The sequence below is a fragment of the Polypterus senegalus genome, chromosome 9 (assembly GCF_016835505.1).
Source record: "Polypterus senegalus isolate Bchr_013 chromosome 9, ASM1683550v1, whole genome shotgun sequence".
NCBI classification, from domain to species: domain Eukaryota; kingdom Metazoa; phylum Chordata; class Cladistia; order Polypteriformes; family Polypteridae; genus Polypterus; species Polypterus senegalus.
Window position 1 is genome coordinate 29,409,339 of NC_053162.1, and position 20,142 is coordinate 29,429,480.

The 20,142-nt window shown below is 36.2% G+C and overlaps 2 protein-coding genes across 7 annotated transcripts in view; one reads left to right on the forward strand and one right to left on the reverse strand.

Moving 5' to 3' along the window:
- rbm18 (RNA binding motif protein 18) overlaps positions 1 to 11,350 on the reverse strand; it is a 74,337-nt gene extending 62,987 nt beyond the window's left edge. Inside the window, exons 1-3 of one of the 6 annotated variants that reach the window (XM_039762811.1) lie at positions 11,162 to 11,350; positions 7,639 to 7,675; positions 3,769 to 3,887 (exon numbers count right to left, since the gene is read on the reverse strand). In XM_039762811.1, the coding sequence (XP_039618745.1) occupies positions 3,769 to 3,881 (113 nt within the window). In that variant the 5' untranslated portion in view covers positions 3,882 to 3,887; positions 7,639 to 7,675; positions 11,162 to 11,350. Of the gene's footprint in view, positions 1 to 3,768; positions 3,888 to 5,181; positions 6,237 to 6,266; positions 6,287 to 6,564; positions 6,817 to 7,581; positions 7,676 to 11,161 lie in introns of those variants that run through there. The other 5 variants (XM_039762810.1, XM_039762813.1, XM_039762815.1 and 2 more) reach the window with 5 other exon arrangements.
- A 57-nt stretch (positions 11,351 to 11,407) lies between these two features.
- The window catches only part of mrrf (mitochondrial ribosome recycling factor), a 108,365-nt gene continuing 99,630 nt past the window's right edge, over positions 11,408 to 20,142 (forward strand). Inside the window, exon 1 of the mRNA XM_039762820.1 lies at positions 11,408 to 11,504. The gene's annotated coding sequence lies outside the window, so the exon portion shown is untranslated. The remainder of the gene's footprint in view (positions 11,505 to 20,142) is intronic.

Sequence of the window (20,142 nt, forward strand, 5' to 3'; positions counted from 1 at the left end):
TGTTTTTAGTTGTTTACAATTGTGTTTTTTATTTATTTATTTATTGTTTGTTCGGTCTCCTTGAGTTTTCAGAAAGGCGCCTTGTATAAATAAAATGTATTATTATTATTATTATTATTATTATTATTAAGGAGAGGAAAGGACTCCTCGACTATTTGGTGAGTCAACCCGAGGAAGCGGGTTTATCATGTAAATCTGCTGAAACCGTGGAAGGACAGGGATTCTGATCCCTCCTCCGGTCAGCCCTAAATAAAGCATGAAAAAAATGTGTTGTATCAAATTTCACAATACAAAATATTGCCAGTACAAAGTGTGGTCTGGTACCATGTATGACATTTCCAAGTGACTAAATTGAAATACAAAGGTAAACAAAAATGTCTTTCATCAAAAGCAGGGAATTTATAAATCTGACTTAAAAACTAGGACTAAGGTATAAATTGGCTGAAACATTATTTGTTGTCTGCATAATGGTGCAGAGTTGAAAGTTGTTGGCAAACAGCACAGACATCACTGTACATGAAAGTATTTCAAACAAGTACCTAATTTAGTGACTCACAACATTGTTTCTTAAATGCAACACTGTAACCACAAGCTCATTTTCATATCAAACTATTTTAGATTAATATTTATGATTGTTTTATTTTCATAAAAGAAAATCTTACAAAAACACATCAAGACTTGCATAATTGCAAGTCAAGTCAAGTTGGGTTGCATGCACTGGTACAGTGCTTTGCCGTACCCACTACACGACGAAACAACCATAGTGCCGTAATTGATGCTCCCTCACAATGCAGGTAATGTGCCTCATTCGGGACTCCATGAGCAACCGCTCATTCGACACAAAGTCAAACCAATGGTACCCAAGGATTTTCCGGAGAGACACCCTTAGGATGTCCCACACTGCAACTCAATCAACTGAGTCGAACGTTTTGCGAAAATCGACAAAGGCTGCAAAGAAACTCTGCAGATATTAGTGTTTGCGCTCCATGAGAACCCTTAGTGCCAGGATGTGGTTGATGGTAGACTTCTTAGAAGTAAAACCAGACTGTTCCGGTGGCTTTTAAGTAAGCAAGTGATTACGGATCCTATCGGGTACGACCCTAGCAAGGACCTTAGCCGGCACCAAGAGCAGTGTTATTCCCCTTTAGTTGCTGCAATCCAGGCGATCACCCTTCCCTTTCCAAATAGGGACGACAAGTCCCGTTTTCAAGTCAGTTGGGATGATGCCAGTCTCCCAAATGGAGGCAAACATTGCTTGCAATGCCAGGAGGACAGCCTTACCACCAGCCTTGAGAAGTTCACCCTAGATACCACAGATCCCTGTAGCCTCCCGTCCCAAAAACCCAGCTGGTTCACCATCTGTGCAATCTCAGTGAGATTGGGTGGTTCACATCTAATTGGAGGATCAGCCTTAAGAACCGTGGAACCAAAGATATCCATAGTCCTACTTGGAGCATCAGCTTTGAGTAGCCAGCCCAGCAGGTCACAACTGCAGTGTCATCCGTAAGGACCATTCCATCAGCTTCCCTCACTGTGACTCTCCGAGGAACAAATTCAGATGTGCGTAATGCTTCGACTCCTCTGTAAGCAGGTCGTGGGTCGCTAGACCACAGATGGTGTATCACTTGCTCACAGATTCCTCTAACAAATGCCTCTTTATCTGCCCTCAGAGCCCTCGCAGCCTCCTTCTCAGTTCCCGGTACAGACCAGATCTGCCATTGAGAAGTGCACTGCAACTCCTCTTGATGATATCCAGGGTGCCCTGCGAGATGAAACAAAATCCTTCTGGGAAAACTGGTAACACCAACATAACCCTCAGCAACCTTCAGGGTCTTGTCACGGAAGGTCTCCCACATCACATTAGGATCAGCAGTCGTACCCAAATCTGCAAATTCCTCACACAAACTGCATGTAAACTCATTAGAAACAGCCTGGTCTTGGAGTCTGGCCAAGTCCAGGCTCATTTTCCTAGTAGGTGGTAAGCTACTGGACCTAAGATGGATACTAAGAGTAGCAACAACAAGTATGTGGTCAGAATTCACAAACTGGGCATTTCTGTAGACTCTGCAGTTTTGCAAAAGCCTCCAGTGTCTGCCCACAAGGATGTGATTGATCTCCGCACCGCACCACCAATATTGGAGTACCAAGTCCAACGATGCAGTTCAGGGCGCTGGAACCAGGATCCAGCGATTTGCAGCTCCTGACCTTTTGCAAAGTCAAGGAACATGGAGCCACTTTCACCATGGTCACCAGACTCATGGGGACCGAGACAATCCTCATAGCCAGCCCTGTCAGTGCCAGTGGCTTCATTGAAGTTACCCATGACCAGAGGAGTGTCACCTCATGGGCACCCATCAACCACTGAGCAAAGCAGAGAATAAAATGTCTCCCTTGCTGAGACATCACTCACCGCAGTTGGAGCATACATTGAGACAACAGACAAGGCACCCAGGGAGTGCCATAAACCGAGTCTCATAATACGCTCGTTGAAAGGAGTGACATCGGACACCATTGGAAGAAGCCAGTCTGCTACAGCAACAGCTACTCCCCGAGTATGACAGCCATCAGAATGACCAGACCAATAAAAGGTGTATCCACCTACAGAGATCTGGCCAGTCTCCGGTCTATGCACCTCAGAGAGTGCCTCCACTGAAATGCGGAGTTTACGCAGCTCCTACGACAGCAGAGGAAGATGATCATCTTGCCTGAGAGACAAGATGTTCCATGTGCCCACCCGTACGGGCCGCCTCAAATTGGGACCCAAGTACTGCTGGGCAGCAGGCGACACCAAAGCACCACACCAGTTCCGATCCCCAATAGACCTGACCCCAATAATTCTCCAACGGTTTTGACTCTTCCGGGATGGGGAGACATGATGTGAGCAGCCTTCTTATGGCCGGCTGCAGCAGAGCTACTCCTGCGGGGAGCAAAAAGGAATCCTTTCTGTCGTCTCGGAGCTTTGTGAAGTTTTACTATGGTGGCTGGAGTGCCAATCCTGCCACCAACCCCCATGATTTCCCTGCAAGTTGGAGGAACGCTTGCAGGGTCGGATGCAGTTTAACGTCACACCCTGGACATAACTGCCATAATTGCACACTGATTTTATTTTGCAGTATTTTGATTTGTGTAACACTAAACATTCAGTACATTTATTTTAGGAAACTTTCATGGGACTATTGAATCTTGAAGCCTGAATTGAAATATAAAATGTATCATGGAAGAAGTATATTGCTCATGAATTAAATTATATATATATATATATAAAAATAAATACACACACATACACACATATATAATTGCAAAAACAATGTTGTAAGTGTATTTCTTGACTACTGTAGTCACAATTTCAAGTGGCCAAACCCCCACCCCCTCAAGGTGTCCTAGTAGAGTCTACCTTTCAAAAGATTCTTTGTCAAATTAGTACAGTATTTAACATCTATATTACGTGCATACAGTTGACAAGGGATGTGTATAAAGTTAAATTCCTATACTGCTGTTTAATATGCATAAGTTGTATAGTAAAAAAAAAATATGAAAAAATTAAGGTCAATATTTGGCCAAAGGCATTTTTCACAAAAACTAATATTATTTAATAGTTTTTAGTATATTAAAAACGTTAATTTTTCTTCCACTTATATAAAATTGATATATTTCAATGAAATTAGACAGTGAACATGTAATATGTGAATAATCAAATATATATTTATATTTCTCAGGACGAAACTAAACAAAACGACTGCAGATTATACAAATGTTAAAAATACTCACTCTGTAATTTTAGGGTCTATGTTACCAATCCAGAGCCGATGACCCTCTTGCGATGTACTTTCAGAAATAATAGATGCATTTTCAAGTGGAAGGGTCTCAGTTTCAGAATCCATAGGTCACTAAATCAAAATGTACAGATGGTATATAATTATTACATTTTCAGAAGTAACTGACACGTCCAAAAAACTCAAGCTCAAAACTCTATCAATGTCATTGATGATAAATTGCATTTCTAAAATTCATCTGGTCAGGGAATTTATGATATTGCTAATCTAGTGGTAGGCGATATAAGCAAAATGATACGTACTGATATGGACACAATTTTTGAGTGAATATATCATGGTATAGATCTAAAATGTCTAAAATGAAGTTCTTTTAAATTAATTTATAATAAAATGATTACTGAAGTCTGGCAAGCAAGAATTATTTTTATTAAACTATCATATAAACTACAAATTAAAAAAATCCGAATGTTTCAGCATGTAATGTGCCTTTCAGCAGCGTAAAAATCTCTGAAATAAAAAAGTCCACATAGCATCAAAGTGTGCCAAGTGACTGAAAAAGCAAAGCTGTAAATATACAAAGTACACAACCAGCACTAATAAGACAAGGGGAAAGGAGAACACAAGATGGCATATTGTTGACAGAACAAGCTGAGTGCACTGACAGTTTTGTGCATGGAGCAGAGTACACACTGGCTGTGCAATTTATTTTCCAAGGGGTGTGAAAACATTGCAATGCACAGACAGCATACCTAACAATTTATGCAAAAGCAAGAATAAACAGTTGGCCTTTTTGTTAGTGTATCTGAAAAAAAGTGTGTGTGAGATTAAGTACATGCAAGTGTGTGTATATGATTCAAAATGTGTGCTAGCATTTTGATACAGCTGTAGTCAAATCATTTTTTTTTGTAAAAGGTACTTAATTTGTGGCGAAGTACCACGTTCCATTGCTCATTCCATGTTCACAAAGAAAACACACTATTCATTCTCGCAACTGCATACATTTCCAACTCTGTGGAAGCACTGCAAGTGAGCTTCCTCCTTTTTATATGCATCTTGCTGCATCAACTATGTGCTACTTCACATATTCTCCTTTCTCCAATGTCAAATTAATGCTAGCAGTCTACTTTGTGCTCCAAGTGTACAAAAACATTGCAATACAATTTCAGGTGAATTTAGATGGTGTTTTTAGAAAACAGATAGTTATCAAATTAGCATATGAGGTTTTTTATTATACTTACTGAAAAAATACTAGTGATTATACATGATATTTTTTCTGTGATTGGTCTTGAGGAGACTAAGACTATTCATGTTAAGGTTGCAATATATAATACATACGAGTGTGTGTATGTGATTCAGTACATGCAGTAATTTCCGTATAGCTATACTTAAATCAAATCATAAAATGCACCTCAATCATGGCTAAGTACCACATTCCATTGGTCCTTCTGTTTTCACAAAGAAAGCCAGCTGTTCATTCTTCACTGCCTTTTTTTATCATCACTGTTGTAATACCACATGCCACGTTGTGTCAGAAGGTAATAAAACACCCACTCCCCATCACGTGTATCTTTTATGACAAGTATGAACTAAACCTTGGTAAAAATGATACATGAAAAATTTTCATGGTTGACAAATCTTTACTGTGTACCACACACTACTAGACACAACTAGGTAAGATCTGGTGACTTTCACTGTAGGTGAACAGAAATAATCAGAACTATATGTAGTCCATCTTAATGACTTATTTAAATTTCAACATACCTCTGCCTGCTTTAAAACATTTAATGTCTATCTTAAAAATATTGTACTTTTATATACTGGCATTGAATTTGCTCTTATATTAAGTGTAAATGGGTACTGTTTTAGTTTACCTGGAAATAGAAATCATATATGTGACACAATCCTTCACAGCTTATTACTTATCTATACCAAATACTAAATTCACAGGACAGGAACCCTGTTTAGGTGTTGCTCCTGCCTTGGGCTCAATGAATGCCAAGATAGGCTCTATTTGCACCTTGCCCTGCCCTGGATAAACAGGTTAAGAAAGTAGATGGATGGTTTCAAAAGTTGGGCCAGAACCATCAAATGCACCATATAAATTCTTTACCTACCTGATTTTCAAATAAATATTCTTCCTGCCTATATCTTTCAAATAATACTAGTAATAACTATCACTGTTTTATATCACTAACAATCACATTGACATGTAATTTGCTGCCTACTGTGTGGAGTTTGCTTATATTCATATTTCTTGATCAAGAGACTCCAGTTCCCTCGTACTGCCCAAATAATAACTATAAATTGCTCTTGTCCTAAGTGATCTATCTGTTTTTGACTTGTACAGTGAGTTCCTATCTTTTTCTTTGTATGTCATGAAAAGAAATGCTATTCCATGAAAATAGATTTTAAAATTGTTTTCTTTAGATTTGAACAAATAAACTATGCCATAAGAATATAATTGCTTGGATAATTTGTAATTTTAATTCCTACCAGCTACTAGGAATCTAGTAAGCCTTGTACTGTCATTAACTATTTGAACTTGATCTAAAAAGTAAATAAACATGGAAAAAGTTAGATACATAAATCCAATATCATACGTAAATAAGCAAATATCTTCTAAAAATCAATCAAAAATCATATTTTTAAATAATGTCACAAGGAACTTGCAAAATCCTTTAGAAAGAAAAATTGCTGTATTGTACCAATTCTAAAAAATGAAAGTTATTTCTGCATTTATAAATATCCATACATTCATTATTGTTCCCAGACAATCCAGTTCAGGACGCACCCTTATATGGGGCTAATTTTGAATCCTCCATTTACCAATTAACCCAACCTAAATTTGGAATCTGAGAGAAAAGCTTGGGTACTTGAACAAACAGGAAGATTCTTCAGATTCCACACAGACAGTGACTGTAAATCAAATCCAGTAACCTGGAGTTGTGAGGCAGCAGTGCTAATCAGTTTGTGATCATGCTACTTTATTAGGTGTGTTATAGCCAAATTAAAACTTTTTTTCATAAAAAGTAACAAATGTTAATGTATTTTATGAGTAACTATTACTTCTACCTATGCCAGGTGCAAAGCTTCACCAAATGTAGAGAGGACATTTGCTCAGTTTTCTCAGCTGTTATAAAAATAGAAAAGCGCAAAGATAAAATAATAAGTTTCCTGCCCTTTTTGTATCATTGAGTCTTAACTAAATGTGCATATTTTATAACTCCCCAAAGCAAGAAAAAAAAAAGAATAAACTCATTCACAATATAGAAGAACACATTTAGTATTACTCATTATTTTAAGTTTAATTAAATACATTGGAATCAATTCATACGTGAATACAGTTAAATAAAATCTTGTTAGCTGTGATGTAAAATTCCTCAAAACTGTAGTCTTTAAAGTGTCAAAAAATGCATTGACTGTTCAAATTCTATAATTACATTGCTTCACCAGGCAGTGCTCCAAAGAGGCCATATATGTATCTCTTTAAATTATGTTATGCTGTATGAGTACAGTGCTTTTGTTTGTTTTTTTATTACCAGTGGTACAGTATATAAATAAGAAACATTTAAAGAAATATTCCACCCAAAATTATTTTAATATGTTGCTTATCCCATGTACTTTGCCTGTACAGCATTGGTCACCTATCAATCCCATTTATGAGAATCTCTCTTATGTACTTACTCCAAGAAAACATGAGATTTATATTTTTTCTCGGCCACCACTACAAAGTATATAGGGTAAGTAACATATTTTCCTTTATATGTATTATATTCCTTTAAAATTGCAGTAAGCATTGTTGCCTCACACTTCCAGGAATCTGTATTTCATTCCTGGCCCAATCACTGTCCACTTCTTGTTGCACCTGATACTGTTGAAACTGGCTCAGGATATCTGCCAACCTGCAATAAAAAACAAAAGGTTTCAAAAACGAATGAATTGATTGTTACTGTGCAAGTACAGGTACAATTTCTTCTGGACAGCACCTAAACCTTTCTTTTGTATTTTACCTAGAGCACCATTTCTTTAGAGTCAGAATTCTCTCCTTATGAGTCCAGTTTCATACTTCTGTACAAAAACATATTGTTTGGTTGACTGCAAACACTAAATTGACCCTGTGTCAAAAACAGAGGGCTTCTACTTTCTACAACACACACATAACATACACTGTTTATTTCTGCCTTGCATCTGTTGCTACCAGGAAAGTCCCATCTCCCTTTGAGCATGCAATGAGAAAAGAGGGTTCAAGAAATACATGGATGCACAGATAGACAGGGCACAAAAATGGCAGGTAGTATGGTAGTATAAGGCCTTGTGCCAGACTAATAGTTTAGCTCACTGTAATGACTTTTGACACCATGTTTGGTAGAAGCCCAATGCTAATAACAGCATAGTATCTTTTTGTAAATCTGTTTATGGTGGTGGATTATGCTAAACAAATCAATGCCAGTGAAAATGTGAAGCTGCAAAATAATTCAGGATAGAGGTTAAGACTTCTGGTTTGCTCATACAATTATATTGAGTGATGTGGATCCATAGGTTTATACTATTGCTGCTAATGCTCTATTGTGGCAAGTGCTTTTAACATCTCAGCTGTTGCAACTAAAGTTTCTGTATTTTCTTGATGTGTCAGCACATCTATTGTAAAATCCTGAACTCTCCTCCCTTTTCATTTTCTACAGATGCCTTCATTTTAACTAGGCATTCTTGCAGCCTTTTCCTTAAAGAAGCCTGTGCAGTGGCAGGAACACTTAATCTAGGTTTGGGAATACTTACATACAGTATGAATGACAGTTGGAGACTCGTTTGTATAATAAGGTATTTACACATTTAGTGTCTGCAGTTCACTAGTATTAACTATATTCTGACAAGTCAAAAGTACATTTTCTAGAACTAAAATATTGTTTTGACTAGAAATAGTTTATCATTCCATCAATATATTTTGACAAGTCACTGATGAAAATACTAGATATCTATGAATTAAAATTGACTAGTCAAAATGCAAATTAAAGATATCTAAAATGCAATTACCTATGTCTCCATTTGATATCTACAGAGCTTTAAATCTGAAATGTTTGTAATTTTATTTTGACTAGTCAAAATGTATGACAAGTGATTTAAATATTTGAATTCTTCTGCTTGTCACCATTTAAGACAACTGCAGTTATATTTTATAACTTAATTCTAAAAGAGTTATTTTCCATTTCATTTCAACTACTGGAAATTGATGAGATTTTCTCATTGACTTCAATAGGGCATTCTGTAAATATATTCTATTAAAAAATATGATTTTTCGATATTGAATTATGTATCGATATGTTTAATTCAAACACATCCACCTTAATAAAAGGATAAGTGTCTATGTGTGCATCCAGGTTATGTCTCTGTTATATGCCATTTGGTTTGGGATTTTTAAAAGCAGTGGTAATGTTTATATGTGCCATCAGATGGAATGAAGAATACAATGCATTTTATAACTACAAATATTTGTGATGCACCATCTGTTGGAATTAAAAGTGCAATCAATTGTATCATAAATGTTGTCACCTTGGTTAAAGGCATCAGCCAAATAAGTAAATGTAAATACAATGCATTTTACTACTACAAATGTTTGTGAAGTGCCATCTGTTGAAATGAAAAATGCATTTTACTACTAGATGTATTACAAAATACATTCTGATAGAGGGGGTATGGCGAACATTAATGCTTAATATGCCGAGGTCTTACTTAGATTTCAACCCATTCGAGACAGGTAGGCAAGCTAGTTGAAGATATTTCAGATAGATGAATATTAATTTTTGACTTGTCAAAATTTAATTGCAGGCACCTCTGAATGAAAGCTTCATAAAAATTTATAGTAAAACGTTTTCTTAAGCTAAAAATTAATTTAAATACAGATATTTAGAATAAAATTTTTGACTAGTCATACTGTAATTGTTGAAAAAAAGCATGAAGCAGTAAATGTTAAAATAGTGTGTCCTAAGTATGCCTGCACTGCCTTAAAGATATTAATGCAATTAAAGAAACAGGTCCAGATTATTTTGAAAAACTACAGTACTTTATTAATTCTAAGCTCTGCAAGATTATGTTTGGTGCTAATTACAAAAAAATTCTATGTGTTGCGTTTCTTTTTGTATTTTACATAAAACATTAGAACAGATCTGTCAAGACAAATAAATTATTCATCTGGCCTGCTATTAAAGACACCAAAATTATGTTAAATTCTAACCCTAGACTAACATTAAGGATGTGTTCTTTTAATTTCTCATTAATAAAACTATACCTGATGGTGTACTTTTCAATTATTTAAGAGTATAACTAACTAAATTGGATAGCATTTGTTCATTTTGTAAGTGTATTATATTTGTTTATTATTATACTGTGATTGTCAATCCATCCCTGAAATTGATAAAGCACATTTGAAGACGAATGGATGGATAGCTTGTGATAATATAGTGGTTTGTCTCACAGCTGTATAGCCCCCGGCCTATTTCAGTGTGAACTCTGTATATTTTATCTATAGCCGTGTGGGTTTCACTGCATCTCCCAAAACTGTATGTTAGGTTAATTACCAACAGTAAATTCACCTGGTGAAAATGAAAATGGGTTCTGGCATGGGATTTAGTAGTCCTAATCCTATATTAGGAAAAGTGAGCTCCAGAAATTGATTATATACGAAAGGCGATGCAATTATTAAATAAACTTCAGTTCAAGTAAGATTTGTTTTGTGAATATATTTTTAAATTGTTTTTTTAAATAAAAAGATAGCCCGTGTTTCTTCATGATATATTTTTCCAATCATCTAATAAACTAAAATTACAAAAGCAAATACAAATAAACTCTTCTGAATCTTCCTGATGCTGCTGTAAAATAACTAACAGGTTGCAGACGGGAAAAAAGTAAATCCAATTGGAAACACAAAAAAAAAAATCGTATGAACTACTGCTCACCTATCAAAAAATACGATTTATGTAGTGTTTTAGGTAATTATAGGTTTAACTTAAAGGAATAGTAATGTAACTGTATATGGTAATTATAGCTGTAAAGATGCACATAACTAAGATAATTTTAATATCTTCAGATTAACGCATTAGCCGTTATAACGTGTTGTATATTGATGGACATATTCTTTGACACTTGAAATTATGAGTTCATACTCATTTTGACACCTCATTCGGACTACATGAATGGGTGCCGCTTAGCAGAGATGATTTTATATCTCTGAACGTGTGTAACAAAAATACATTGCGATGCAAAACAATTACAGTTACTTGGAGAGCAAGTGATGTTCAATTTGTCAACTTTCACGTTATAAAATGAATTGGACTACGCTGTTCCGATGACGGTAGATGGTGTATTAAACACGTCGGTTTTCCTATTCAACCTACCGTCAGCCTGGAAGTATTAAACTCGCCTTAGAAATTCCCACGATGTGCACAAACAAAATTAAACAATTCTCTCAGGCTATTTGCTGTCATTTTCTTGAAAACGTCGCTTTTTCTGAGCAGTATCCCATGACTATCATACACTACAAACCAAAACAAAAAACCCAGTGTGCTTTTTGACGCAAGATTACACGCTAGCGCGAGGGCGGGCGGGTGTAGGCACGGGCTACTTCCGGCGGCCTCTATGACGTTCAACCTGCTTGACTGACAGTCTCGTGCTTTGGAAGCTCGCCTTCAAGTGATTCAAAGTGCTTCGTTAACAATCTGCAAAGTCTTGTATCTCAAGGTAAAATGATGGGCTGTTTAAATGCTACGGACCTCTCTGAGAGTCTGCACCGGCTACAAGGACAAAGTCCTATAACAGTTAGTTTTGAGAGGTCAAGGTATTTCTCCATGAATGTGCGTGCGGATACGTTGCAGTGGTTTGCATTTTTAGAAATAGGTGCAACAACGTGCAGTTCGTTTTATTTGGCTGTTTTAATACTCCCATTCCTGCCAACTTCCAGCTGATCTTAGTAGAATAGGTGTTCAGTTTAGGTTGCAGTGACGGATACAAACGTCCTAGCACTTTTTTCACGTCTTTCGGAATGTTCTGTTCTTGAGACCACCTCTCGGTGAAGTGCTCAAGAATCATTCTTGTACTAATTGATCGCTATGAAAACCAGAAGAATGCTTCTACTAGAGCCTTACTTCACAACTGAAATCAACCCATAAACATTGCTAAGGCCTCCTTGTTTATAAAACAACACTGGCGTTAGCGATTGATGTTAAATGCATTCTGTTCTACTGTCAGCTGTGCTACTAAGTATATAACCTAGAAATTTGTGTTTTCAGTTTGTCAGAAGTATCTTGTGTACAGCAAAGTAAAAACGAGAGAGCTAGGGTTTTTTATTCGAGCATATTTCATACCTAGCATATGCCACCTTTCTAGAAGAGTTTTGGCACAACTGTAATTCTCTGGCAATGAATGGGCTGTGATTTACAACTTTATGTTAGTCGATTTAATTATGATTTTAAGGTATGCTTGATGTCCCTATTTTTCAAAGCTCTTCCTGCTGTCTTTCAATAATGTAGCTTTTATGTTTGTATCATGGTTGTTAATTTTATTTTACTCATGTTTCATTCTGATGTTTTATTGTCATCCTTGCTTTGTAAAGTGCATTATGAACAGTCATATATAAAACAATGAATGCCAGAACGGGCTTTAAAATTTTCCAATGTGGAAGACAAATGTAACATCAAGCTTTACAGAGTAAAACAAATAATTTCCTTATAGAGGATAAGATAGATACATTCCGTTGTCTGGCTGTAAGTGCTTCTAAGACTAATAAGTACTGCAGTCAGAATTGTTTCATTAGATAAGGCCTTAAATTTGTTCTTGGAAGATACTAAACAGCATCCCTCTTTTATAATGTGTTATTAGAGAAATGGTCTTGCCAAAAATTATTGTTTTTATTGACTTAGCATCTGAAAATGTACAAAATTACATTCCTTGACGAATGGTGGTTGAATAATTTATTTTGCCTTTAGTTATAATGTCTTATACATGTCAATTTTAAAGTTTTCACTTTATTGTGATAGTTTCAAATTTGAATGCTAGAGTGATTGCACTTGTGCAGTGGTATGATTTTTGAAGAGGATCTAATCAGAACTGTCTAACCCCAGACTATCTTGGCTTGGGGAAAAAAAGTGATAGTTTATCATAATTTATCATTTTTATGATAGTACTCTCAATCTTAACTGAGGCCTTTTACCATTACTACTTAGGAAAAATGCCTGGCAAATCATGATGTATTGCTGTTGTATTTCAGCAAGTGCAGAAAAAAATGACTATGCATGCTTTGCCTGTTGTTTTAAAATAATGGCTTCAATATATTCAGTTCTAGAGGATAAGTGCGACTTAAGATACTAACAGTTTTTTAGAGGCCCTTTGTCCATATAAGTATAAAAATGTTCTTTAAGTTTGGCATGATTCTTTAAAATGCACTATGGCAAAATACTGTACACATAATTGGTTTCTGGAGTGGTCTGAAGTATAGACTGTGAGTTTTTTTCCAGTATTGTTCTGAAAACTATACAGAACAAGGAGTACAAGAGAATATTTTCTTTAGGTTCAGTTAAAATGTTAGTGTTAGTGTGGTTATAAGAAGTTTATGAGAGCATTTTACTCTTGTAAGTTTATTGATCCTAGAGAACAAAGCTTTTTGATTCCAGTTTTTTTGGCAGAGTTCTGCACACTTAGCCTTGTCAATTTGCAATTAATGTTGGTCAGGTTATACAACTGCAGATGTACTTTTGTTGCAAGACAATTTTTATATTAATGTGACTAGGAGGTTGATCAGCTCAGTGCAGTGAAATGCTTCTTCTTTGCATAAAATCTCAAAATTGTAACAGCGAATCATAATAGTTAAAGCATCATGCAGAACATAAAATCAAACAATGGAACACTAAGCAATGCATAGATGACACAAGCATTACCTAAATGAAGGAATTTGGACCAAAGAAGTTTTGCACATGCAACCCTAGTGTTCCAAGTTCAGTTTCATTAGATAAAGTTTTTCTGAGCAGTGACTAGACAGTTTCTGCCATTGGTTACAATTAGTGTTTTTGGACTAACTGCCATGATTTAATAAAAATATTTGATAGTGAAGATGAATGTTATTGTTAAGCCAAGCATGACATCTGGAGTTTGAACTCATTTTGTAATATAATCTGTTGATTGACTGAGTTGTTTGTTTTTAATAAAAAATAACAGCAATCAGTTGCAGACACCACCATGTTTTCCATGTAACAACCACATCATGACGTCATACACCAGGATTTATGGGTAATTTATTTGTATAGTTCAGTACATACTGCAAAGTATTCTGCAATTTATGTTTTAATCAATAATGATGGAAAAGGATAAAACTTTATAAAGATGCTGTTTGCAAGATATTTGTAGGGGTACTTAAGACACAATCAAACCAATGCTTGTTTTTCTCAATTGAAGTCTGAGAATTCTGTACAGTCATCCTCACCTTCCACATGTGATTTATTTTATTAAGGAGTTATAACTTATAGCCTTTTTTTTATATCTTCTGTTTTCCATGAAAAGTGTTTAAATATAAATTTGCACTGTGTGTCTAAATAAAAATGCACTGTTTAAATAGAAAAAAGTAACTTATTCTATAAGATACTACAGTATTGGTAGTAAAATGATTCATACAGTTTAAAAATATTAAACAGCTCTAATAAGAAACATTGTTTTTAAATTTAAATGTGTTTTTATGAATGAGAAAAAAAAATGCTGAAACAGCACCTGCTGCTGCCATACCAATGGATAATTTCAGAACAACTGGGTAACCCTGCTTTTTTTGGTTTGCTATTTGAATAAAATAAGTGGGCTACTTACTAAGAATACCACAAGAACCAATACTTTGGTACCACGTCAATACCAAAATTCTGAAAATGTAATTGTATTAGCATCTTTTACAGTATTGGTAGTAGAATTTGGTACTGCACTCATGAGTTACTACAAGTGGCTTAATTACTTTGGAAGGAACAATAATACATGGTAAAAACTACATATGAAAATATTCCCATGATAATGATATGTTGGTCATGTGTTAAAGTGCTTTGTGTTCAGTGGAAGAGAATTTCAGTACTCAATTGTGCTTATTACAGGTATTACAAAAAATCACACATAGGATTTGATTATTGCCACTTTTATTTTATTATGGAGTTCAGAAAAAAATGGTGAATTTTAGAGTGCAATTATTTACTAATTAGATGTGAGTTGTAATTGTTTAACTAGTAGTGTCATGACTAAGATTATAATGAGAACATTTTAAACCGACCCTTAATGGAAACAAGATATTAATCCATTATTGCACAAAGATTAAAAAAAAAAACCCAAACCTATAACATCCATCCATCCATTTTCTAACCCGCTGAATCCGAACACAGGGTCACGGGGGTCTGCTGGAGCCAATCCCAGCCAACACAGGGCACAAGGCAGGAACCAATCCTGGGCAGGGTGCCAACCCACCACAGGACACACTCAAACACTTTTTTCAACAAATTACTAACTTAAAGTTATTTTCAAAGTTGTAAAAAAGATATCAGAAAAAAAATAAAACAATTGTAAAATTCTACTGAGGAAACTTCAGGTTGTGTGACAGAGAAACCAGTTTGTCCACAGCATCTGACTTCAGAGCTACAGTTACATTTAACAGCATTTTCACCGGTGCTGAAAGCCCTTTCAGAAGGGCTGCTTATGGCAGGGATGCACAGACACTTTTTTGCAAGTTTCCCTAATTTGGGGAAATGTACTTCTTGTGTTTACTCAAGTGGATTTACATCATTGACCACCTCAAGTATCATCAAGTAGCTCTTGATCTGTTTTTTCAATGGCAGTGTGGAGTTTTGTGGGGATTTATGTGAGTGTTTTAAATAATGAAAGAAAAAATGTGCTTTGGAATCAAATACTTCTAGCTAAGACGGCTTGCAAAATATAATTCACCTGATAGGCATATGTTTCTTGCAGAAATAAAAATCTGAACTTTTTTTTTGCCTGACACCTACGGGACACCATATTAAATCAATTTCACTTAAATTGCATTTCATAGAGGAACCTAAATTAGTCACCAGTGGCAATATGAATCCTATGTCCAAAACAAGTAAAACTCTTCCAGTTGCAAATTCATAGTGCACTAACAACATTAGCCTCGTTGTCTGTTGCCGTGCAAACCATGCTGTCTTCTCGCATCAACCCTGATGCCAGCATATCTTTCAGACCTTGTGCAATGATGTTGCCTGGGTGGTCTGCTGGGAAGTAGGATGTTTGCAAAAAAGTAGCTTTGCAGTTGCTGGAGGTTTTTTTTTTACGTAAATTATGTCATGCCTCCTCTGTCTGTATGTGTGCTTGCTTATTTATGTTTTCTCGTTAGCAAAGGCACGTGAGTTAGGTAGTTGCATGAGACAGGTGAAAATGTTAAAGCACTGTGTTCACAAAACTAAGAAACACAAGCTTAACTGCAAAATTTAGGGCACCAAAGATATCCTGGTGACTTTTATGAATCTGATAGAAATTTTTCTGCAAATTTTGCCAATGTACCACAGACTGGACAATAAAAAATACTTGCCATGACCATGTCAAATGTAAAACCCATCTCAAGAACAAGGAGAAAGTAAGATCATTGAGTGTTCTCCTTGGCTTAACAATAGAGAGAACAACAAAATCATCAGATGCATACTTTCTTCATTACGCACTGAAAACAGGGAGGCTTATTGCCTGAAATTGAGAGCAGTCTTTGTCAAACTCCTTTGTCCAGCATGTGCATGCCATTCTTCAAAGCAGGGTCCTCAGACACAGCAAGACCTTTTCCCAGATTTTGCATTTTCCGGATTAGTTAGCTTTTACTTTATAATTATTTTAAGATATATTTTACTGTATATGAAGCTACATAAATTTAGATGTTTAAGCTACTGATGTAAATTTTCAATCTGTAAACATCTAAAGTTTAACAATCATTGAAAATAAATTAACAATTACAGGTAACAAAAATCTGTACTTTCTGGCAGATATTGTCCTTACAATAATCCAAAGCAAGGAAGAATAAAAATTTGTAAAAAAAATCTGAAAAAATTATTCAGAATTTATCAGTCATTTTCGAACCCATTTAGTCCTGAACTGGATCACAGGGTATGCTGGAGCCTATCCCAGCTAGCTTGGGGTGCAAGGCAGAAACAAACCCTGGACAGGGTGCCAGTCCATCGCAGGTTGAACACACGCATATACTGTAAACCACACACGCCAATTTAGCATCTCCAGTCCACCTAACCTGCATGTCTTTGAACTGTGGGAGGAAAACAGTGCACCTGAAGGAAACCCACACAAACATACAGAGAACATGAAAAATCCACGCAAGGATGAACTGGGAAACAAACCTAGGTCTTCGTTATGCGAGGCGGCAATGCTACAACTGTGCCACCATGCCGTCCAAATGGAATTTGTGAAAGAATAAAATAGATTTCATAGGGCCCTATGACTGCATATGCATGACGTTGATTAGTATGCTCCATATATGGATGTTTCAGGTAAGTTTTTAGGAGTCAAGCTCTGAGTACACAAGCCAGTGTTGGCATGCCTTGGTCACTTTAAATGCTTACACAGCTCAGTAAGGGGGTCTCGCATGGACAGAAGATATCAAACCAAGATTCAGTATATATTGCGTTTGATCTAAACCCATTCAAAATTTGTAAGAGTACACGATTTCAGATCAAAGCATTTACATCTAATTGCAGCGATCATTTTTACAGGATGTGCTACTGGGCTAAATTGATACCCAAAATTCCCATTATTTCTACAAATTACCTGTTTGAATTAATTCCTCTAAAATTGTGTTTTACAATGATCATCAACAAAAGCCAATGTCAGTCAATAGGAAAAACAAGAATTGATCTGTTGCACAAATGTTTTACTCTTGGGCAATTGTATGTAGCATAGTAAAGTGTTAGCAGCTCCAGTGTATTAATATTAGCACCTGGTGGAAAATAAAGTTAAATGACATATAGTATACAGAAAAGTACTTATTTAGTTACATAGTACTTATTTTGTAAGTCACTTTGGATAAAAGTGTCATCCATCCATTCATCCATCTTCTTCCACTTATCCGAGGTTGGGTCACAGGTCACAGCTTGAGCAGAAAGGCCCAGACTTCCCTCTCCCCGGCCACTTCTTCTAGCTCTTCCGGGAGAATCCCAAGGTGTTCCCAGGCCAGCCAGGAGACATAGTCCCTCCAGCGTGTCCTGGGTGTTCCCCGGGGCCTCCTCCCGGTTGGACGTGCCCGGAACACCTCACCAGGGAGGCGTCCAGGAGGCATCCTGATCAGATGTCTGAGCCACCTCATCTCACTCCTCTCGATGTGGAGGAGCAGTGGCTCTACTCTGAGCCCCTCCCGGACGACTGAGCTTCTCACCCTATCTTTAAGGGAAAGCCCAGACACCCTGTGGAGGAAACTCATTTCAGCTGCTTGTATTCGCGATCTCGTTCTTTCAGTCACTACCCATAGCTCATGGAGGTGCTGATTCACACTCGGCTGCAAACCGATTCAAAGAGAGTTGAAGATCACGGCCTGATGAAGCAAACAGGACAACATCATCTGCAAAAAGCAGTGACCCAATCCTGAGTCCACCAAACCGGACCCCCTCAACACCCTGGCTGCGCCTAGAAATTCTGTCCATAAAAGTTATGAACAGAATTGGTGACAAAAGTGTCTGCCTAGTAAATAAATGTAAATGATGCATCCAAATAATGGACGGCATTATAATCATGACACATTGTCTTAGGAAATATCTCTGGCATAGGTAGTCCATACATAAAACACAACACTAATATACATATATATACACACACACATACATACATACATGCACAGGGTGGTTTTAAATGCAACTTCCAAATATTCTATGTCAGCATTATTCTGAAAATAATCCTCCTGTAGGCAAAAAACAACAGTTTTATTTACATAGAAGATGTCAGAAAACTGGTCCATCTCGTAATGACACATCCACAGCAAAGCAAAGCAAAACAAGACCAATACAGGCTCCAAGGAGTAAAAAGAAAATGGGAAAGATTTAGTAATGGTAGAGCAAAAAGCAATTACTACAATTATAAAGCAGTACTAGAGATCAATATGAAACAACCTTTGCAGCAACTATAACAAGAGTATGGTATACTAAAACAATTAGTCTTCAGCCTTGGTATAAATGCTGAGACCAAAAGGGCTCCCCTAATCTTGGTAGGTAGTTGTTTGTTGTAATATTTCTATTTCAGCTTTTACAGATGCTCAAAATATGAAGGACAAATACAGTGGTATATACTCTATCTGACAATATTATGAAAATCCTTGGTTGTTTTGTATAGATTTATTTTATGTTGTGTCATTCCTGCTGAATTAAGCATATTATGCTATTTAGCATGGATCGAATAATGACAAGGGCATATCCCACCGCAATCCATTACAAACTTCTATCCTGTATGTTTTCCCGATATGATGAACTCAACCATAAATAGCCTTGCCTTTTCTTTTTTCCATTTAGTTTTATTATAGTGCACATGACACATTGTACAGAGTCTCTTAAGCTTCTTTCCATGAAGCCACATTGTATTCATTTGAATTTTGACTGAGCACTTATTTGTTATAAGCTGTCACACACAGAAGAACGCACCCTTGTCCTAGGGCAACAAAATGACCCCTGTTGTGGCGAGTCATAGAATGTTACGACTGAGTCACTGGGTATGTTGCACTACACAACTGTCAGTACCGAATCTAAATGGGTTACCTAGTTAACACTTTATATCCTTTAAGAAACTGCACTCAATAGACATGATCACTAAACCAAAGTGTTTTTTCACAATTGCATTAAAACAGTTGCTATTTCAAGTGACATACATGAATACCAAAAGGATAAACTTTGAGAAAAAGTATACCTTTATGTTGACTGCATCTTATTGTATATAGCTGACACAGACTCATCACTTCTGTTTATATTAAATTTAAATAATAAGTCCCCTGAGACTTCTACATTTCAGCAAGTGTATTTTATTACTTATTAAAGGAAAAGATTGGTCTTTTTCAAATCATAGTTATTTGTTCTTAATTGTGATATACAGTATATTAATTTGCTACGTGAAATTATGTTCTCAAGTCAAGTTTTTTTTTTTTAATTTATATAATACCTTTTGCATCTTAAAATTTGCATGACAGAGATGTTGAGTGTGCAAATGTGAACACAGCAGACTTAAAATTACCAATGTGTACACTGTCAAGCGGCAAAGATTTTGGTCTAAGAAAACAGGCCATCCACTTTTCTGGAGTGAGGTGTAATATATAAGGAACTTTACTGTGAAATACAATGTTGCCTTGGACCAGTACTTA